General features: G+C 39.9%; 1 protein-coding gene across 2 annotated transcripts in view; it reads left to right on the plus strand.

Moving 5' to 3' along the window:
- LOC149224007 (phosphoglucomutase, cytoplasmic 1-like) overlaps positions 1-19,267 on the plus strand; it is a 78,326-nt gene that overhangs the window by 16,989 nt on the left and 42,070 nt on the right. For both annotated transcript variants that reach the window (XM_089385989.1, XM_089385988.1), the window contains exons 4-6: positions 12,829-12,884; positions 12,986-13,099; positions 13,415-13,477. In XM_089385989.1, the coding sequence (XP_089242115.1) occupies positions 12,829-12,884; positions 12,986-13,099; positions 13,415-13,477 (233 nt within the window). The remainder of the gene's footprint in view (positions 1-12,828; positions 12,885-12,985; positions 13,100-13,414; positions 13,478-19,267) is intronic.

Genomic DNA, 19,267 nt, shown 5'->3' on the forward strand with positions numbered 1-19,267 from the left:
GAAGGTTGAAGCTAATACGTACCTTGACAGTTGGTGTTTGAGCAGGGTTGCTCGTGACGAAGTGGCAGTGGAAACAGGTACTTGCAAGTGAAGGAAGCTGATCTCACTGACAGGTGGAATCAAGAGCTGGTTCAGTTTTGCAGGGAACTGGTGAAGGCTGAAAGGCGAAGATGGTGGATGAACCTATGACAGGTGAATCTAGCCATAATGCAAGTGAAGTCTTCCGGTACAAGGTGTTGGAACAAATGGGTAGATGGAGTTCTAATTGGGTTTCAATGAAGGCTGAGAATATGAAGATTCGGGAAGGCTGTTCGGGACTAAGGAAGGAACTTGAAGAACTCAAAAGCCAATGCGGAAGTACGATAGATGGTGAACTCAAGGAACTTGATGAGGAGATCCGACAAAGTGGTCTTGGTCTTCAAGAGCTCTTGGATGAAAGAGCCCGGTTAAGGAAGAAAAGTGCCATGGTGGAAGCTGAAATCAAGCAAATTGAGGATAAAGAAGAAGCTTCTTTAGTAAGAAGGTTGTTGTAATTGAGCAGGATGAGCTTGACTACATTGACAGGCTAGGAACTCACTACCGTGACAATCCAGAGGATGTTCGGAAGCTTAGTTCTATGAAGGTAGTCAATGGACACTTGGTTGGTGCACTTGAGCAGAAGACGATGGAGGACAAACTTGAAGGGAATCAAGCTGAGCCAGGATCGGGTTGCTTAGAAGAGCCAAGCAAGGAAGTGAAGTACCTTAGGAGGACTGTCAAGTTGGAGCACAAGCAAATTGACACTTTTGAGGCCGAATTCTTGAAGAAGGTTGCTGACGTAATACACAAGATAAAGTCGACAGAAGGAGGTGATGCCTTGAAGCTGAGTTTTGTGCAGGTGACCATGGAAGGCAAGAGATTTGCAGCTTTGGTGGATATAGGGGCTACTCATAGCTTCTTAAGTAGGAAGGCAACAAAGTCTTTTGGGAAGAAAGCTAAGATGGAGAGAGAGTGGAGTGCTTTCAAAGCAGTCAACTTTACCATGAAAGCTGTTACTGGTGTGATGGAAAACGCTCAGGTGGGAGTGGGATCGTGGTTTGGAAAGTTGGACTTGATCGTGGACATGGATGATCATTCTATGGTGCTGGGGCAAGATTTCATGAGACTTGCACAAGCCATACCAATGGTGGACCGGGACATTCTCTTGATCACAGCTGAGGGTAGAACCATGATGGTTCTGACGAATAGAAGGAGTTGCTTGGGGTATAGACCGAGGATGAATTCTATGACTTTGTATCCCAAAGATCCGAATGTAAAGCATGAGGATGTGGAGCAAAGAGGACTTGGGGGTATGACTCAAACAACGAAGGAAGGGAAGTTGATTGACTTCGTTGCAAGAGCGAGGAAGAAGGAAGCAAGTGAGAAATCAATCTCACGAACCTTGAAACACTTGACAAAGACATCTTCTACTAATGATCTTCACAATGGAGTTGCAAAAGAAGGGAGTTCGAGTACTACTTCAGAAGCAGTGGTTGAAGAGGATTATGAAGGTAGGGATCCAGCGGGTATAGTGGATTTTTGCAGGTATGCTATGGGCATATATGACTTTCAGTTGACGAAAGCCAAGCCTAGGGAGCTTGGGTGTACATGTGAGGAGGTTGAGGCTGTGCACAGATACTTGAGGACACAACATCAATCTGATACATGGGTGGACGAGAGTCAGCAAGGAAACTTCCTGGCCCTCCTTTCTCTATAGACAACCTTGGAGAGGGGTTGGTGCAGGGACCTTGATTTGGAAGGGGCTGCACCACCTTAGCAAGGGGCCTTGGGAGGAGGCTTCTTTATGACAAATTGCAAACTTGGATGCAGATGATCAGATGTTGGGATGGAGTCTACTTGGGTTGGACATCATGGACAACTAGAGTCATGGACATCAGGTTGAAGATAGGAGCATGACAGTTTATGCAGAGACATTATGTAGGAGCATGTGTAGAGGTGTCATTCATGGATATCCTATGGGGAATGCCGAAGCAAAGGATGTTGTGCAGATGCTGTTATGACATGGAGATGTATGAGCCAGTGGAGAGGTTGTACACTCTTGTGCAACAAGGCCATGGGCTGAACATGTTGCAGATGGGATGGAGATTCCATGGACCTGAGCATGGGAAATTGAACAGATTCTTGATGAGTCCGAGATGTAGCAGAAGTCAGAGGAAGATTGATGGTGGCATAAGGATGTGCATTCTTGTGATTTGGACGTATGGTTGGATTAGCTACCCGACTAGTTCGAGTCATGAGGGTACCAGTGTGCAGATGTGTGTTAGTATCAGGCGGAGTATTTTGACAGGCAACCTATGGAGGGACGACACATGGTGAAATTGGTTGTTCTACATATGTTGCAAGGATGTTTGCAGTATGTGGACTAGTTGATATCATGGATAAGACTGTTCGGATATGAAAATCTTGGTGGTAGGATGGTTACCGGGATGACATATTGTTGAGGACGACAATGACTTCAGGTGGAGGAGGATGTAAGGACCTGCGGTCATGTGATGTGAAACTACGAGCTATGGCTAAGGCGTGCGAGCGAACGGTGATGAAATGCGAGTGGGAGTCTTGGCTAAAGGCGAGTTTATACCGTGGGGACGAGTTGGCATCACCCATGGGCCGACCTCATAGACTTAAGCATTCGGGCGAAGGATGGGTTGGCGGTCCCGTGCGATGGGCGGGCCGACCAAACGAAGGCGAACGAATTGGTAAGTATGAGGGCGTCGGTTGAACGAGTTGGTTGGGTGGCATGACTCGCCCAACCGCCCATATATATGGAGGGCGTAGGTTGGAGCATTGGAGCATCAAGCAATCGGACATCACTCGCTCATCGAAAGAAAAGTGTGAAGGGTGGAGAAGAGCCGCAGCAAGGCGCAAGTTATGCGCTCGCTCATCGGGCAGCTCTACATGAAGGTTGGCACAAAGTCTTGGTGACGGGTCGAAGCACGAGTTGTGGGTCGCATGAAGGCGCCTGCTCGTCGTTTGGGGGTAAACACAGGTGGAGGGTGCGTGTGGGCGCCCGCCTGCCGATTGGAGACTTGGGTGGAGGGTGCATGTAGGCGCTCGCCCGTCGATTGTAAGTGCAGGTGGAGGGTGCACGAAGGTGCCCGCCTGCCGGGTAACACGAGTTCGGTTGAGGAGCTTGGGTGGAGGGCCGTGTGAGGGCGTGCCCACTAGACTCGGGCAAGGAGACTTGTGTTGAAACGGTGAACGCGGTTGGTATCTGTGTGAGGCTGCACGAAGGTGTTGCCGAGTGGAAATTTGGCTAAGTATGAAACTTGGGGTTTCCCAGGTATACTTGTAAAATTGTAAAAGTTGTATAATATATTGAAATCGGGTAGACTCATTGTTCAGGGAGTTGCCCCTCTCTTTATACTGTTGCAATTGTGTTCTTTATGTATAATTGCTGTGGATAATGAATGTGTATGGTTGTTCATTAGTATAAAGAAATAATAATAATACTTGGTGAAGAAAAATAAACTAAGTGTTGAATGTTAAAGCGTAGTCCATGAACATAAGTATTGGTGAAAAGAAAGTGTTCGGTGGTGCTGCACCTAGCTATAAGTGGTTGAAAGACTACCGTAGGTGTGGGGGCGTGACACCCAGGGTCGGGTGCATGCACCCCTTGCATCCTACGCACCCGAGATGGGGGGATGTCTAGGGAAACGTTTCCCCATGTTCCCCCTTGGGTGAGACGCGGAGAGACGTCGGGGGGGGGCGGGACTCCCCAAAAGGGGGACGCCTGGGTGCCCCCCTCAAAATGGGCTATGTGCCCCCCCTTAAATTTGCTTGTAAACAATGATTTATGACACAAGAAACCTAGTATTTGACCATATTGCCCTACTAATGCTATGCAATTCATGGTAATGTTAAATTCTGAAAGTAAACGTGACATTCTCCTTTATCTTTCATTTTCATCCTTTTACTTAAATTTTTAACATTACCATGAAATGATTCAGTATGTTGGAGAGTGGTTCCAACCTCATTTGATTTCATATGGAGAAAGTAGAATTTTAGATCTCATTCGAAATCCAACAGACTTAACAATTTTTCAGGAATTCAGGATTTGATGGATTGCAATGTTTCCATTGCATTTTGTCATGTACAAGGGTATGGAATTAGTATTTAATCAAGAGCACCAAGCCCTCTGTGTACTTTAGAGTGACTTTTAGACTCATCACTCCACAATTTTTGAGTTTTAGTTATATCAATTTACTATTCCAGTCTTCAGATTTCAGTATTCATTATGGTTTATTTTGCTTAGTACTAATTAGATTCTAGAATGATGAATGATGAATTTTAATTTTAAATCAATTTAGAATCTAAAATGATGAATGACGAATTTAATTTTTAAATCAATGTAGATTCTGGAATGGTGAATAATGAATGATGAATATGGGTCAGAGTATTTTATTATTTAATCTCGTGGTCTATGGATGAATCATGCATGTATTAGTAAGGATGCTGAGTATGGATCAATGTATTTCATTATTTAATTCAATTATGTATCTATCATTGTATTTATTCTCTCATTATTGAATATGAATTTGAAATATATATATATATATAATTGTATTTATTCTCTCATTATTGAATATGAATTTGATATATATATATATTAAAAAAGAAAAATATTATATACCCCGATGCCCCTCCGTCCCCTCTAAATTTCCCTAAAATCTGAGGGTACTCTCACACCCCTTGTGCGTCTCCCTGCACCCGCGTTTCCCTGTCCTGGAGTCTTGGTGGAACATTGGAAATTTTAGGGGGATGCCGAAGTCAAATTCATATTTGTTGATTTTTGAGTAGCTTGGGAGGTACTCCAAGCCCTAGGGTTCAGGGTTTGGAGGTTGGAGCACCACAAGAGTCACTTGTGGGCTTGGAACCCAAGGTTGGGGTTTTGCACCCATCGATGTTTGGGCCAAAACCATGGAGCATTTTGGACATGTGATGGATGGAGATGATAGAGGATAGCAAGGAGAATCCAATGCTTCGAGAATCGTCGAATTTTGAGATGTCCTTGATGAGTTATGAATTTTTGAAGTTGACAAATGAATTTTTGGCACATAAGTCATGTAGGTTTGGTGTGAATGTGCCAAGAGACATGTCTATTTGTTGACCCTTCTAAAGTGTATAAATAGGTGTATGGAGGTCATTTAGGCATCCAAATGTGCAACAAAACATAAGATTTATTGATCTGAAGTAGCGACAATCTATGATGACAAATTTGAGTTGGAGAGAGGCTTGTTTGGCATCTTTTTGATGGATTAGGAGGTATGAGCTAGTACAGGGAGGCAGCTGCATGCCTAGAGTGAGTTCTGGACTGTGTTTTGGGCTTCTTTTGTGTGGTTTTCTTCCCTTGTGCAGGCCGCAACTCCCAGATGATGGAACAAGTAGGCCGCAACCCAATAGTCTTTGAAACAGGGTGCCGTGGAGCTGATGTATGACACAACAAGGCCACAGACCTTGTTTCTTTGAGTAGGAGGAGGGCCGAGGAAGGTTGCTTGGGGCTGGTATTAGCCCATAATTGGAGTAGATTGTGGGAAGAAATTAAGAAGAGGAGGCCGCAGCTGTAGGAGGTCTTTTGGAAGAGAAGGAGGGGCTGACAAGGGACTGTTAGTAGCCCTAACCAGTCCATTGACGTGACAACAGTGCACAATAGTTCAGAACAGTGAAAGGTATGCATGGTTGATGTGTTTTGTTGCTAGTTGGATGGTCCATGTGTGGAGGAATTTGTAGCAGCCTATGGGAGCCAATTGGAAGGCTTAACGCGGTGGTTAGAAGCTTTTCCTTGGAGCAAATTTCACAGTGAAGGATTGGGCATCATTGGACTAGTGGAGGGCAGCATGTTGATGGCCCAAAGTAGCCCTTGATAAATAGTCATAATGAAATCTTGATAGTTGAAGGTTGGATGAAGGATTGAGCCTAATGTGTAGCTCTTTGATGGACAAAAGAAGCTACTAGATTGGTAGATTGGAGCTTAGGTGTTGGCCAACCTAGAAGAGCAGATTGGATTAGCCCGTGTTCATTGTAGCAGAAGCGACTTGCAGTAGTGATAGGTGGCAGCCCTCTTGGAGACTCTATGTGTTGTGTCTTGATGGATTAAGGGGCAGCTAGAGAGCAGGACGAGATACAACATAAAGCCTGTAGCGAGAGTGTCACTGTATCTTGTATCCCTTGTATGGGAGCCCTAGACTATTGTATTACTCAGTTAGTTTAATATAATGAAGATTGGGTTGTTGTACATATTTGTACAATATTTTGTAAAAAGTTGTTTATACTTATGCATGTGTGATTTACTGCTTTATATTTTCTGCTGTGCAATGTTGCTTTTGTTGAGATTCTTGGTTTGGTAGCATCAGAGATTCTAAGATTCTATCCTAGACCCAAGATTGTGGAAAGTCAACAATATTAAACAATGAAAGCATAAATAGACTAATAGTAATACTTTGATCCACACATAATTGAATTAAATGATAAAATACAATGATCCATACTCATTATTCATATTGATATATACATCATTCATTGATACCATGAGATTCAATAACAAAATTCAATAATGAAATACATTTATCCATGTTCATCATTCATCATTCTAGAATTTACATTGATTTAAAAACTAAATTCATCATTCATCATTCTAGAATCTAAATTGAAAGCAAAACAAATTATACTAGATACTAAAGTTTGAAGACTAGAATAATAAATTACTAAATTCAAAATTGATATAACTCAAAGTCTTAAACTAAAAAATAGTAAAGAGTGACATATCAAGAATTAGTTTGAGATCATCAATAGCTAGAGTCACAACTTAGAATTTAAAACTGAAAATTAAAATTGGATTAAAATTGAAAAATAAAAAATGGCCAATGAGCACTGAAAATAAAATCAACATCAAGGAGTTAATGTCAATGATTTGTCCTCTACATCCATCCGTTGGATGAAGTCATCCAGACCATCAATGGGAATGTCGCTATCTGAGTCAGAGTCACTCTCTTGTGTAACCAATGGACTCCAACCAAACCATGCTGCAGCTCATTTGGTCCATCCTCCTCATCTATTTGTGCACCATCCTTTGGATTCACTTCCCATCGTGTTACTGTTCCCCTTCGATAATTTGGTGCCTTCCTATGTGTTAGATGTAGGGAATTGCGCATTGCAAGTAGCTTCTCTGCTTTTTCAGAGGAAAGTCTATTCCTCTTAATAGAATGGATGAAGCAGAGGAACGAGCAATCTGCGACAATAAGCAAATAGAAAGTTGTTGGATATCTGGAGCATCATCCCCATGCATGGTCCACCAACCAATGGGGTCATCCCGGCCTAAGTCATTGCGACCTTCCTTCACATCAGGTTTTTTGAAGAGACCATTGAGACTTTCAAATTGCATTCACTGTCTCCTAATTGTTCACTCTTCTTCTCGAATATACATCTTTGTAATGGCAACTCAAAGTCCCTTTTTGACCTCTAGATCTTCAATCAATGAGAAGAATTCTACTAGTCCTTGCCACATACCATTTTGTGTTGAGAGCATATGCTGCCAAGTGCAAAGGTGTATTCATTCAATCCCACCTATGTTGAATAATGAGTCGAATCTGGGTCGTATAGAACTTTAAGGAGGGATCTTTCTCACAAATGGCTGCCTTCACTTGACCCAACATACTATCAAAAGTCATAGATTTCTCCAAGACAGATAATTTGCGTTAGTGTAGCAAATGACCTCAACTATAGGACGTAAGAGTGACATCAAATAGCCACAATCTATCCACCAATCATTATCCAATATTTGAACCCTGATTTCCTTCTCTTCCCCTCTCTTGGATTCTTCCCACCTGCTCCAACCTGGAGTCAAAACCATGGTCTGCAATGCCAATTGCACCTTCAACATCCTCTCTAATAAAAGAAAATAACTAGCATATTTGCTGGTCTATAGGCTTGAGGAATTACTTCCTCGCTTGAGACCTGTACATGGTTAAGGAGGTGTGGTGATTGCAAATAAACATTTGCACATTTCTTGCAACTGTCACCAAGTTAGATACCCATCAATTTTGCCAATGTATTAAAGTGTATTGTTGAGTGCATGCACACAACAAGGGGTCCAAAATATATGCCTGTATTTACTCTGAATCATTAATCCTGTTGATCTACACATTGCTATTGCATTTGTGACAACCTGTACAACATTTGTAGGCCCAACCTTCTCTATAGCATCTCGAAGAAGCTCAAATTGGAAAGTTTCATCTTTGCGCTTTCCAGAACAACAATCAATAGTTCTAAGAAAGAAAGGCCCCTCTTGGCAAGTAACTAGGTTGTTGATAAGTGGATGTTTGACAATGTCTATCCACCCATCCATAATAATAGAACAACCTGCTCTCATCCATGTCTGCCTCATACTTTGCTTTTTCACATTAATATTGGCCACCTGCCTTTCTAATATCATCGTCCTCAACTTATGTTCACTCGGGGGCACATATGAGGGTCTTGCTGTTGCAATTGCCTTGACCATCTCCTTGTAATAAGGAGAGTGACTGACATGGAAAGGAATGCCATTGGCAAAAATATTTTTTCCAATGGCATTATCTGTATCTTCATAGTTCAACTTACCATATATCTTAGAAAGAGTTGGCCCCATTGCACAAGAACGGGAACCCCTAGGCTTGGATGAAGGTATCCCACTCTCAATAAGAGATGTTGGAGGCATATGACCGATGAATTTCTTTCCTTTTGATTTTCTTTTGGAGCTCATGGCTTCTTCAATATTTTGATGAGCTTGGGCCATGACATTTTGGCTTGAGAAGGTGCCCTTTGCATTCTCAAGTGCTTTCATCTTTATAGCAATGTTAATTTTGTACATATATTAACCCCTTTATCACCTACACCTGAAAGATGCATCTTGACTTGACAATAACTCCCAACCCAAGAATGGCCACAAACATTACATGTACAATGACGTGGCCCACCTCTTTTGCTTCCTAGTTTTGGGTTGGTTGAGGGGCCAACCACTTTGGTAGCATATAGCAAAGGTGGTTTGCTCAGATTAAACTTCATCTTTGCATGTTGTGCCAATGTCGTTGATGGGGATGGACTGAGTAGCACTAGCTGCACTACTACCTTGGGTTTCATTCCTTGTTGATGGGATGTTCCCAATCGCGCTTTGAACTTACTTTTTGTTTCGATTTCATATTCACCATCACTATCAATGGCATTGTGGCTACTATCATGATCACTCATATTGCAGCTTCCTGGGTTTAATTTTATTTGCAGATTTTTTAATTTTTAGTGATCTATAGGAAAGGTTTTAATGTTTTTGATTAAATTTTAAATTATAGTTTTACATGGTTTCGACATGGCAAATGTTGAGTGTTAGGGTTTAGTTGCTAGGATTGAAATTTAAAAAATGAAAGATTTGGAAACAATAACACCAAAATAGGCAACAACAAGCAATAAATTAAAAAAAAAATTACCTCTTGGACTTCTTGAGTTGCCGGGAAGAGAGCTAGAGGTCGAGTGCAGTGTGCAACATCGAGCCGAAGAGAGGAGTTGTAAATCAATGACTATTGAGAACTAAGTCATCAACCTGCAGAGTATGACAGGAGCACTCATTCGAGATTGTCACTTGAAAGCTGTAGCACTTAAGTTGAGAGCACTCAGGCACTGTTAGTGTGTTCAAACTTCACTGTTTTGACTCTCGAATGACAGGCAAGCGGGAAGGGAGAGCGGCTCGATGATGGGGAGGAGAGCGACTCGACAACAAGGACGCAAGTGACTTGACGACAGGGATGTAGGGAGGCCAGCACTCGAGCAGTGGACTAGAGCAAACTTAATAGAGCTGTGTTGTGTTACTGTTGTCGACTGGTGGGGATGAGAGCGACTTGGGCAGAATGAGGAATGGGGTAAACAAGTAAGGTAAGTAGGTAAATTTTTTAACTTTTACATTTGTTTTTTGTTTAAGTTTTATTTATTTATTGTTTTTTAAATATATATCTTATTTTTTATTTTTTTTAATTATAGGTTATTAGACAAATTTGAGGGGGACACGTGCCCCTCAAAGGGGGATGCTTGGGCATTCCCCTTTTGAGGAGGGACGCCCAGAAGCACCGTTTTTGTGGAGACATGACCTCCACACTGGGGAAACATTTCACCCTCTGTCTCCCAGCTCCCCCCTTAAAAGGGGGACACTCTCAAAAGAAGAATGCTTGGGGGAGACGCCCTCAAAAGGGGGATTTATGGTTGTCCCCCCTCAAGCACCCTTTTTGGGGAGACATGCCCCCTACACTAGGGAAATGCTTCCCTTCACGTCTCCCCAAAAGGGGGATGTGGGGAAATGTTTCCCTAGGCATCCCCCTATCCCAGATGCATGGGGTGTGTACACCCCACCCCGCGGTAAACTCCTACATGTATATTACCATGAAGTGTGTGTTTCAGACTTCTAGCAGTAACACATTCACTTTAAACACCCTTAACACTATCATTGATATGTGCAGCAGGGAGCAATTCAGGAGCATTAAAGAGATAATATTAAGTAGTTTAACAAATAAGGGTTATGATTTTTTTTCCACAAAAATTGGGAGATTTTGTATTATAATCAAGGTTGTGGGGGAGCATCATCCCCCTGCTCAAATCTCTCCTGATTTTTTTTTTTGCAAACATGTTCTAAACACAATTTTTTTCAAAGAAACAAGACTTTTTGAGTGGGGCAACCTAATGAACAAGCCTATGGCCCTAGTAATAATGAAATTCTCCTTTATCTTTCATTTTCATCCTTTTACTTAAAATTTTAACATTACCATGAAATGACTTAGGATGTTTGAGAGTTGTTCTGACCTCATTGGATTTCATATGGAGAAAGTAGAATTTTAGATCTGACTCAAAACCCAACAGAGTTGTCAGTTTTTCAGGATTTCAATGTTGGGGGTATTTAAAATGTTTCCATTGGATTTTGTCTTGTACTAGGATATGGAACTTGTATTTAATCAAGAGCAGCAATCCCTCTATGTACCTTGATGTTAGTGACATTGGTTGTCGAACTCCTCTATCATGACCCTACTAAAAATGTACCCATCACTCAAACAAAATCTTGACTTGACATGCTATGTTTTTCCTATCTTATGTTAATGCTTAAAGGGAGATACTAATTGCAAAGATCCTAAGATAGGCAATGATTTTGATGTATGTAGGTATTTGTTGTAGCATGATTTCTTTGGATGCTAGAGGCCATCTAGAGCCTATTTGTTGATGGATTTTTGGTTCAAAGATGGATTGCACTCAATGCTATTTTGGTTATGTGCACCCTTACATGCTATATAAGTGAAAACTTGTAACTCATGGACCTGTGGTTGATGAAGATTGTAACTATTAGATGATTGATGTTATATGGTTTAATCCATGTTTTTATGCTTTTTATATCTAATTCATCATTCTACGTGCTTTTGTTGATATATATGCATCGAAATATATATTATATAAAATTCGCTCCTGATTCGCTCTCGACCCGGGATCTTTTGAAAATGTCGCTCCCCGATCCCAGTCCCAAGCAACCTTGATTATAATAGCAAAATATGCATCAAGATTATATAGGGAATGAGCATCGCTTGGTAGGAACCATTCCAAAATAGTGGGCTCTGAGTGACAACTGAAAGATCCAAAGAAGACCAACTGTTCAGAAAATATTTCTACAGATTATATAGGTGAAAAAACATTGCATCAAGAGAAACCTGCAGGAGGAGGAGAGCCTCTGAGTTTATTGTTATCTTGAGTTGTCTCTTGTGCTGGTACATCGAGGTTTAGGACAGTGAATTCTGCCACCAGAGAAGATGCTGTGCCTGAGTGAACAGGAGGAGAGGAAGACTATAAATAGGCAGGCAACCGCACTGGAAGACTATAAGTAGGTGGCTTGATGGATTAAGTCCATGTGCTGGGTGTATCTGAAATGCCTATATTGCCTAGCATTTGAAAAAAGGTCTCCCTTGAGTTGAAGTCAAATGACTTTTGAACATCAATAAAGCAGCAAAATACTTTCAAAAGGAGATGTCAAACTTCTCAATGATGGTCCATAGTGTGAAGATTTGATGAATGGTCTGGTATCCTAGGTGAAACCATGCCTTCCCTTTGGCCTCGAGGTATTGTTGCTCAAGCTCATTAGAAAGCCACAATTGAGTGGTTCCTTCACGAACTAATCCTGGATGATGTTGTTGATGTGGGCATCATGTTTATAGATGAGACAAATGAATAGCCCTCTTTTTTCTCTTTTCTTCTATTCATTGTATTTTTATTTGTGAAAAAACCAACATTGAAGTTTTAACAAGACTATTAATAGTATAATTACTACTTTTGTTCTGGTCCTTGAGCCATATTAGTAGAGAATGGATATACGTTTGTTTTGTCTCATGTTAAATTGTGTTGAGTATTGAGTAATTATTGCTGTTTTAATTCTTGATTTTTGAAATTTAAAATGACAGAGCTTGAGAGTGAGCAGTTCCCTTAAGATCTAATTGTTGATGTCGGCATTACCTATATAGATGATATAGATCAATAACCCTCTTTTCTTCTTATCATTGTACTTTTATTTTGGAAAAAACACACGTTGTAGGAATATTAATAGTGTACTTGCTAAATTTGCTGTGGCCATTGGGGCCTTGGCTTATTATATAGTAGAGAATCAAGATATACTTTTGTTTTGGCTCATATATGCTAAATAGTAAATTGTAATGCAAGTATTGAGTAATTATTGCTGTATCGATTCTTGATTTTTAGACTTTAAAGTTAATGCTTCAGAACTTCACATTTTACTATATCTTGCAGGTTCCAGAATTGTTGTCTCTGGTGATGGCCGCTACTTTTCGGAAGAGGCTATTCAGGTTTTTTTGGAATCTTTACTTCTTGTATTCATTAAATGGTTGGATGCCAGTTGAACTATATGAATTCATTATTTTGTTCTTGAAATTGCTGGAACTGGCAGATAATAATAAAAATGGCAGCTGCAAATGGTGTGAGGAGTGTTTGGGTAGGCCAAAATGGACTGCTTTCAACACCTGCCGTTTCAGCAGTTATACGCAATAGAATTGGAGCAGATGTAAGACTTCCATTTTTAACCTCCCAGAAAATGGTTGTGTTCATTTTTCCAAGGAAAGAAATGTAGAAATAATTGCTAATTCTTCATGGTTCAATACTGATTATTTTTCCATAACTTAGGGAAAATAGCTTCTAAAGGAGACTGGTATAACTTTCTGTTACTCAAAATTCAAACTAAAATGCTTCAAGTTGTTATAACCTACGATATACTTCTCTTTGTTTATTTAAATTTCATGTAAACTGTATCGTAATCATATCTTTGTCGCTGGAGTGTATTCTGATTGCTTTTCACGTACAATGTGACTTACAAATGCAGGGAGGAAAGGCATCAGGAGCTTTTATTTTGACGGCCAGCCATAATCCAGGAGGTCCAAATGAGGTAATTGTTAGAAATATTAACACGTGGGAAAATATCTTGGAAGAAGCAACAATGTATTTCTCTATTCATGTCATTCATATTTGGTGTATGCACATGTAGGGGGAGACATGTTCACCTTTTCATCCCAAGGAATGACTCGTGTGTCCTGTCTTGTTTCATCATAATCACATTTTCACAACCTTGTCTTCACATATCAAGTTGTCTTAGCATTACACTTTATCACTAAGTTTATATTAGTATTAGTGATCCCTCAGGGACTCCCAAGTTTGAACAGTTTTCTAACCTTCTCAAACTTTTCTTTGTTCAGTGGCTTGATGAACATATCTACTACTTGATCTTCTGACCTGCAAACAATCTTGTTCTTCTGCCTTATTTTATTGCACTCTGATATAACAATAAATTATATCTACATGTTTTGTTTTTGAATGAAGCACTAGATTTTTCATTACACTTTGACTGTTACATTGCAACAATGCTGGCTGCATTTGTTGTAGCTTCAAGTCACCGAATATCCTGTATAACCAAATTGCTTCAGAGGTTGCCCTGACTGCTGCTCCATATTCTGCTTTTGTTAATGAAAGTGCAATAAATGCTTGCTATTTACTTATTCATGAAATAAAACCACTTCCAAGATTAAAAGCATAACCCTATGTAGATTTTCTGCAATCAACTTCTTTTTCCCATTCTGCATCTTAAAAACTACTCAACTTGAAATCCTCACTTTCCAAAAGCAACTCTAAAATACCAAGTACCTTTAATATATCTCAACACCCTCTTTGCTCCATTCCAATGCACCATCCTGTGCTAATTCAAAAATCTTCAAAGCATTGTTTCTTTTACAGGTTTTGTGTGGTCATATTTAAAATTTTTTAAATTCTACCTCCATTGGTGCCTTGTTGGGATTACAATTTTCCATTATGAACTTTTGAGCAATTCTGATATATACTTTTCTTGTAATATAAATATCGTGCATTTTTTTCTGTCAAGCTTCAATTCCTGAACAATAATTTAATGATATTGAAATTTCCACATCAAAAGATTTAGAAAGACTACATTGTTATCGTCAATCAGTATGGTACTGCTATCCATTATTGTGAGTCTCACTTCAGTCTATACAATGCTTTCACCAACCTACGTACCGATTTTCCTTTAGCTTTTATGACAAAACTGTGTTGTAGTGGTCAACAACAATTTTATGGTGATCAACTTTGCTGTGGCCTCTTCAAAAGAATAGGATCATGGGAATTAACAACTTCATTCACTAAAGAAAGATTTACTTGATAAGGTGATCTAGACCAAGCTTTGTGTTCTCCATGCTGCATATCATTGGGTTTTGCATTTTGATTAGTTTTATAAAAACCACTTGACTTTTCTGTGCATTGGTTGGTTCTTCTTGAATTTTACTTTTTCTTCTTCCTCTTTTTCTTGTTCTCTATGTTATATGAGTTTTGGTTTCTGTTTCTTCCCCCACCTGCAAATTTTCCTCTTGCCAGTCAACTGTTTATACTTGTGGAGGATTCTAATAAAAATTACATCTTTGCAATTTGGTTTTCTTCTTCTTACTTTGATTCCAATTTCTTTTCTTCCTGTCTTCTTTATGTGTTACAGGACATATTTTTCTATTTCTTATGCTGCCTACAAAATTTCGTCATGCTAGCAAACTGTTTGTATATGTAAAGGATCCTCACAAATTTTTACATCTTTGTTAGTGTTGATTTTCTTACTAACAGGGCTGTACAATTTGAATGCATTTGATTTTGTGCTATAGTCAATAACTATACATTGTCTGCTTTCGCTTTCCACATAATGTCTAGTGTTATTTACTATTTAGACTGTGAGCATATGCCAATAATAAAACTCTGAAATTCATTACCTGTGGCTTCCTTCTTCACCAAGTCTCCTAAAGTGTTACTATGCCAACTGCCTTTGCAGGACTCCTCCAACAAGAAAATCTGTCTAAACTGCTTTTTCCTGAAACTGATTATCAAGATTCCATTCTTTGAACATGTGAATGCAATTGCTTATTGATTTGTACCTTTGCTCCGCTATAGAGTTTTGTTAGTGTGTAAACGTTGTTGTTTTATCTGGATTGTTGGGTATGTGTTATATTTTTTGCATTACTAGCTCCATGTGCGATTCATTGCACTAGGCGGAGCAGGGGGTGTTAGCACCCCAATTTTTTGTGGATGAATTTTCTTTGCGTTTGTTTTTGGCAGTTCTTGTCACACAGTTTTTGGTTTTAGCAGTTTTGTGGTGTGTGGTGGTTCAACTTATGATTTTGTAATTCTAGTTAAGGAACTACAATTGTATTCTAATTCGGGGTTAATGGATTGGGGGTTTATGAATGCCATAGGATATACATATTGTATTGTAACATTGTAAATGTTGCATTTTCTACAAGAATGAACAATAGAAACCGATTTTCTGATCTGATAATTACTTCTAATGATCTTCAATTATTTTTTCTTATGTGATTGATATCATTAAGCAATTATACACAGAAAAATCTCAATAGTAATGCAGCAAAAACAATAGAAACAATAAAGATCATAAAGAGACAACCATGCACACTAGAGACAAAAATTTTCCTTGGGAAAGCCAAACATGGGAGAAAACTGAGTAACTCTTCTTCTAGGAGAAATTTTCTTTAGCAAGGTTTACAAATCCAAATTGTCTAGAAATCTGTGCCAAAATTCCAAGTCCAAACTTTAGCGAAATTTGTCGTCTATATGCTCCCATGTGTGGCTAATATAGAAGAGAGATGATGACGAGTGAGTGGTCAAATGAGGTGTCACATAATCTATATATATACAAGTCGAATGGGTGCATTTTCCCCAAGGTTGTACGAAATGCCCCCACTCTCCGCCCCCACCCCAAGGATCCAAACCGGGATCCATGTCCCGTACAAATTTTCGGTTCATAAATTTGGAATTGCGGATTGAGTCGACAAACATAGTTCCCGGAAAATTCATCACTGTGTCGACTCGATCCGTGGTTCTAGATTTCCAAACCGCGGTTTTGGATTTTTGAACCGCGGATTTGACGACGGATCGGGCACAAATCCGTACAGATCTCGAGTGGATCCAATCCCTGACAGGCGGTTCAACGACAACCGACCCAATTTTTTTTTTTTTTTTTTTGTAACTTGAGTTGGGGGTGGGTTTAGGTTGAGTTAGGGAAATAATAGATGGGGATAAAGCTCATTTCCCCCTCTCATTTCCTCACTCTTGTATTTTTGAAGAGCTTGGAGAAGAGAGGCTTGAGGAGAGGTTGGAGGAGTGAAGGAGGAGGAACTTGGAGTAAAGAAGGGCTTCCATCTACAAGAGTTAAAGAGGTAAGTGCAAACCCCAAACTCCCTCATTTTTTTGTCATTATTGTTTGTATTTTTCTCCTCCTCTCCTACTCTTTTCCATTCTTTCTTCTTGTTCATTTCACTGCAGGTTGTTCATTTATATTCATATTCCAAAATGGTGTTCTTTTGGCTTCTATGTATCATTCCACTTTTGGTTTTCATGATGGCAAGGGAGAGTAGAAATAGAAGGGAAGAAGAACAAGAGGATAGTGGTCCCCATATGAGTGACCCAATGTATGATGAGGAGGAAGGGTTTGAAGAGGACACTGAAATGCTAGAGGGGAAAGCTGCATTGACACCCTTGTGGAATTATGTGACCAAACTTGAAGGGGGAAAGGTGGTGGAAACTACAGGTTTTTGTGCCGGTTGTCATGATTGAAAACTATATAATGGTTTATATACTCGTGTGAAGGGGCATCTTTGTGGGGTGTTGGACAGTGATGACAAAAAGGGTACCATGGGGATAGCAATTTTCCCAAAGGTTTCAGTGTAACAAGGAAGAAAATACATCCAAATAGAGGAGGCTGCACAACAGAAAAACAAGAAACAAAAAACTCATTTTGAATCAAGTGCAACATCTAGATTTGGTCGTTCATCGCCTCATGGTACTTCTGCAACCTCTGGAAGTAGAAGAACAATAGGGGATTCCTGAATGTTGTTGGGAGGGATGATGTGGATGGAAAGATAGTCTGGTTTCTTTGCAGTTGTGGTGTACCATTCAATGTGCTTCGCTCTCCCTATTGGCATGATATGGTTAAGGCCATCAATGAAGCCCCAAAAGGATACAAGAGCCCCAACTATGAGAAAGCTAGAACAATGTTATTAGAAAGAGAAAAAACAAAGGTTCAAAGAGCTTTGACACGTTTTACAAATGAGTGGGTGGATTGTGGGGCATCCATTGTATTAGATGGGTGGACAAGTGTTAGAAACCAACATTTGATAAATGTTCTTGGTGTTTCTGCTAGTGTTGCAATGTTTATTGCATGTCATGACTCCTCCTCCATCAGTGCAACTTGCCAAAACATTGCAAATCTCCTATTGCAATCAATCAAAGATGTTGGTCCTAATAATGTGGTTTAAGTGATACTAATAATGCAACAAATTGTAAGGCAACAGGAAAAATCATTGAGCATACTCATCCACACATCTTTTGGTTTGGGTGGTGCACACATTGAACTTTTTGATGCATGATATTGTGAAGAATTTAAAGCTAAGAGGGAAATTCATCTGTTTTAGAAGGAGGTCTGCGTCCTCTCCTGTTGCTTCGCTGTTACAGAGAAAAGGTCCTATTTGTGTCTTAATTATGAATTGGGACTTCTTCTTAGCTACCACAAAATGGATGTTGCCTGATGTACTCCAAGGCAAATATCCTCATTGGAAGGTACTTGGGCAGCTTATATGGTGGCAGCTCTGAGCCATAAACTCTGATCTCTGTAAATGACTGGTATAGGTACCAATCTCCTGTCTTCACTTGTTCACTAAGATGCAACACTTTCTGAATATCCTCGTTGATTCTTGGAACTTGCTAGAAAACAAGTTGTTGGATACACAAATTGATCAATAAACTCTATAAAACTGAATTCCTGTGATTGCTTTCTGATGATAGAGGTCCAGAAAATAATGGACTGAGGCTCTCCTTGCTGATTGAGCTTCTGCATTACAAAAGGAAACTTGTATGTCTGGAAGAAAATGAACATATACATAATAATTGAAGAATATTTGAACATTCCTTCAGTTAAAAATTGAATGAATTGTCCATGAATGACATCTGCAAGGAACTGACCATAGTCAAAGGTCACTAATAGTCCTTCTATAGAAAGAGTGGATAGAAAGCCTAAAATAGGCTCATCTACCCATTCATCTGAAAAGTAACCAAGAAGGTAGGACAAGACAGAGATAATCTGTCTGGTTCTTTGAGGGAAAATAGAAGAGGGATAAGGGGGATTCTTCTTGGGGAGTTGAGAATCTTTTGGCAGGAAGACCTCAAAAATCCTGGCTCTCTGGGGGAAGGTGAGTTTCTGATAGATTTCTTTGAGAAATTCAAGGGAAAAGGGAGTCAGAGAGTCACTGTAGGGGACCTGCAACATTTGGTTTATACTTTCAGAGGTGATGGTGAAAAGGATTTCACCATTGGGGAGATGATAGCCCTCTTACTTGAGAGATAAGAGGCATGGCATTTGAGGAAGAATTCAGGGAAATAGTAGGATTGGGGGAAGACAAACAAGGGTAGTCTAGATTGCCAGAGGTTGATCTCATCAGATTGGTCAAGGTAAGTGTCACGAAACCAACAACATAATTCGAAGAGGTCGAATTCACACTGTCTCTGCAATTTTATAGTCTCGGTCAGCTAGGGGGATGTGGTCTAAATCCACAGGGGGAGTGAGCATGGGGTTTACCACAATGGCAGATTTGGCGGCCATCCTGGTAACAAAAAGAAA

This window comes from Pinus tabuliformis, chromosome Q, assembly GCF_031772625.1.
Source record: "Pinus tabuliformis cultivar Carrire ecotype Pingquan chromosome Q, CPIR1, whole genome shotgun sequence".
Lineage (NCBI taxonomy): Eukaryota > Viridiplantae > Streptophyta > Pinopsida > Pinales > Pinaceae > Pinus > Pinus tabuliformis.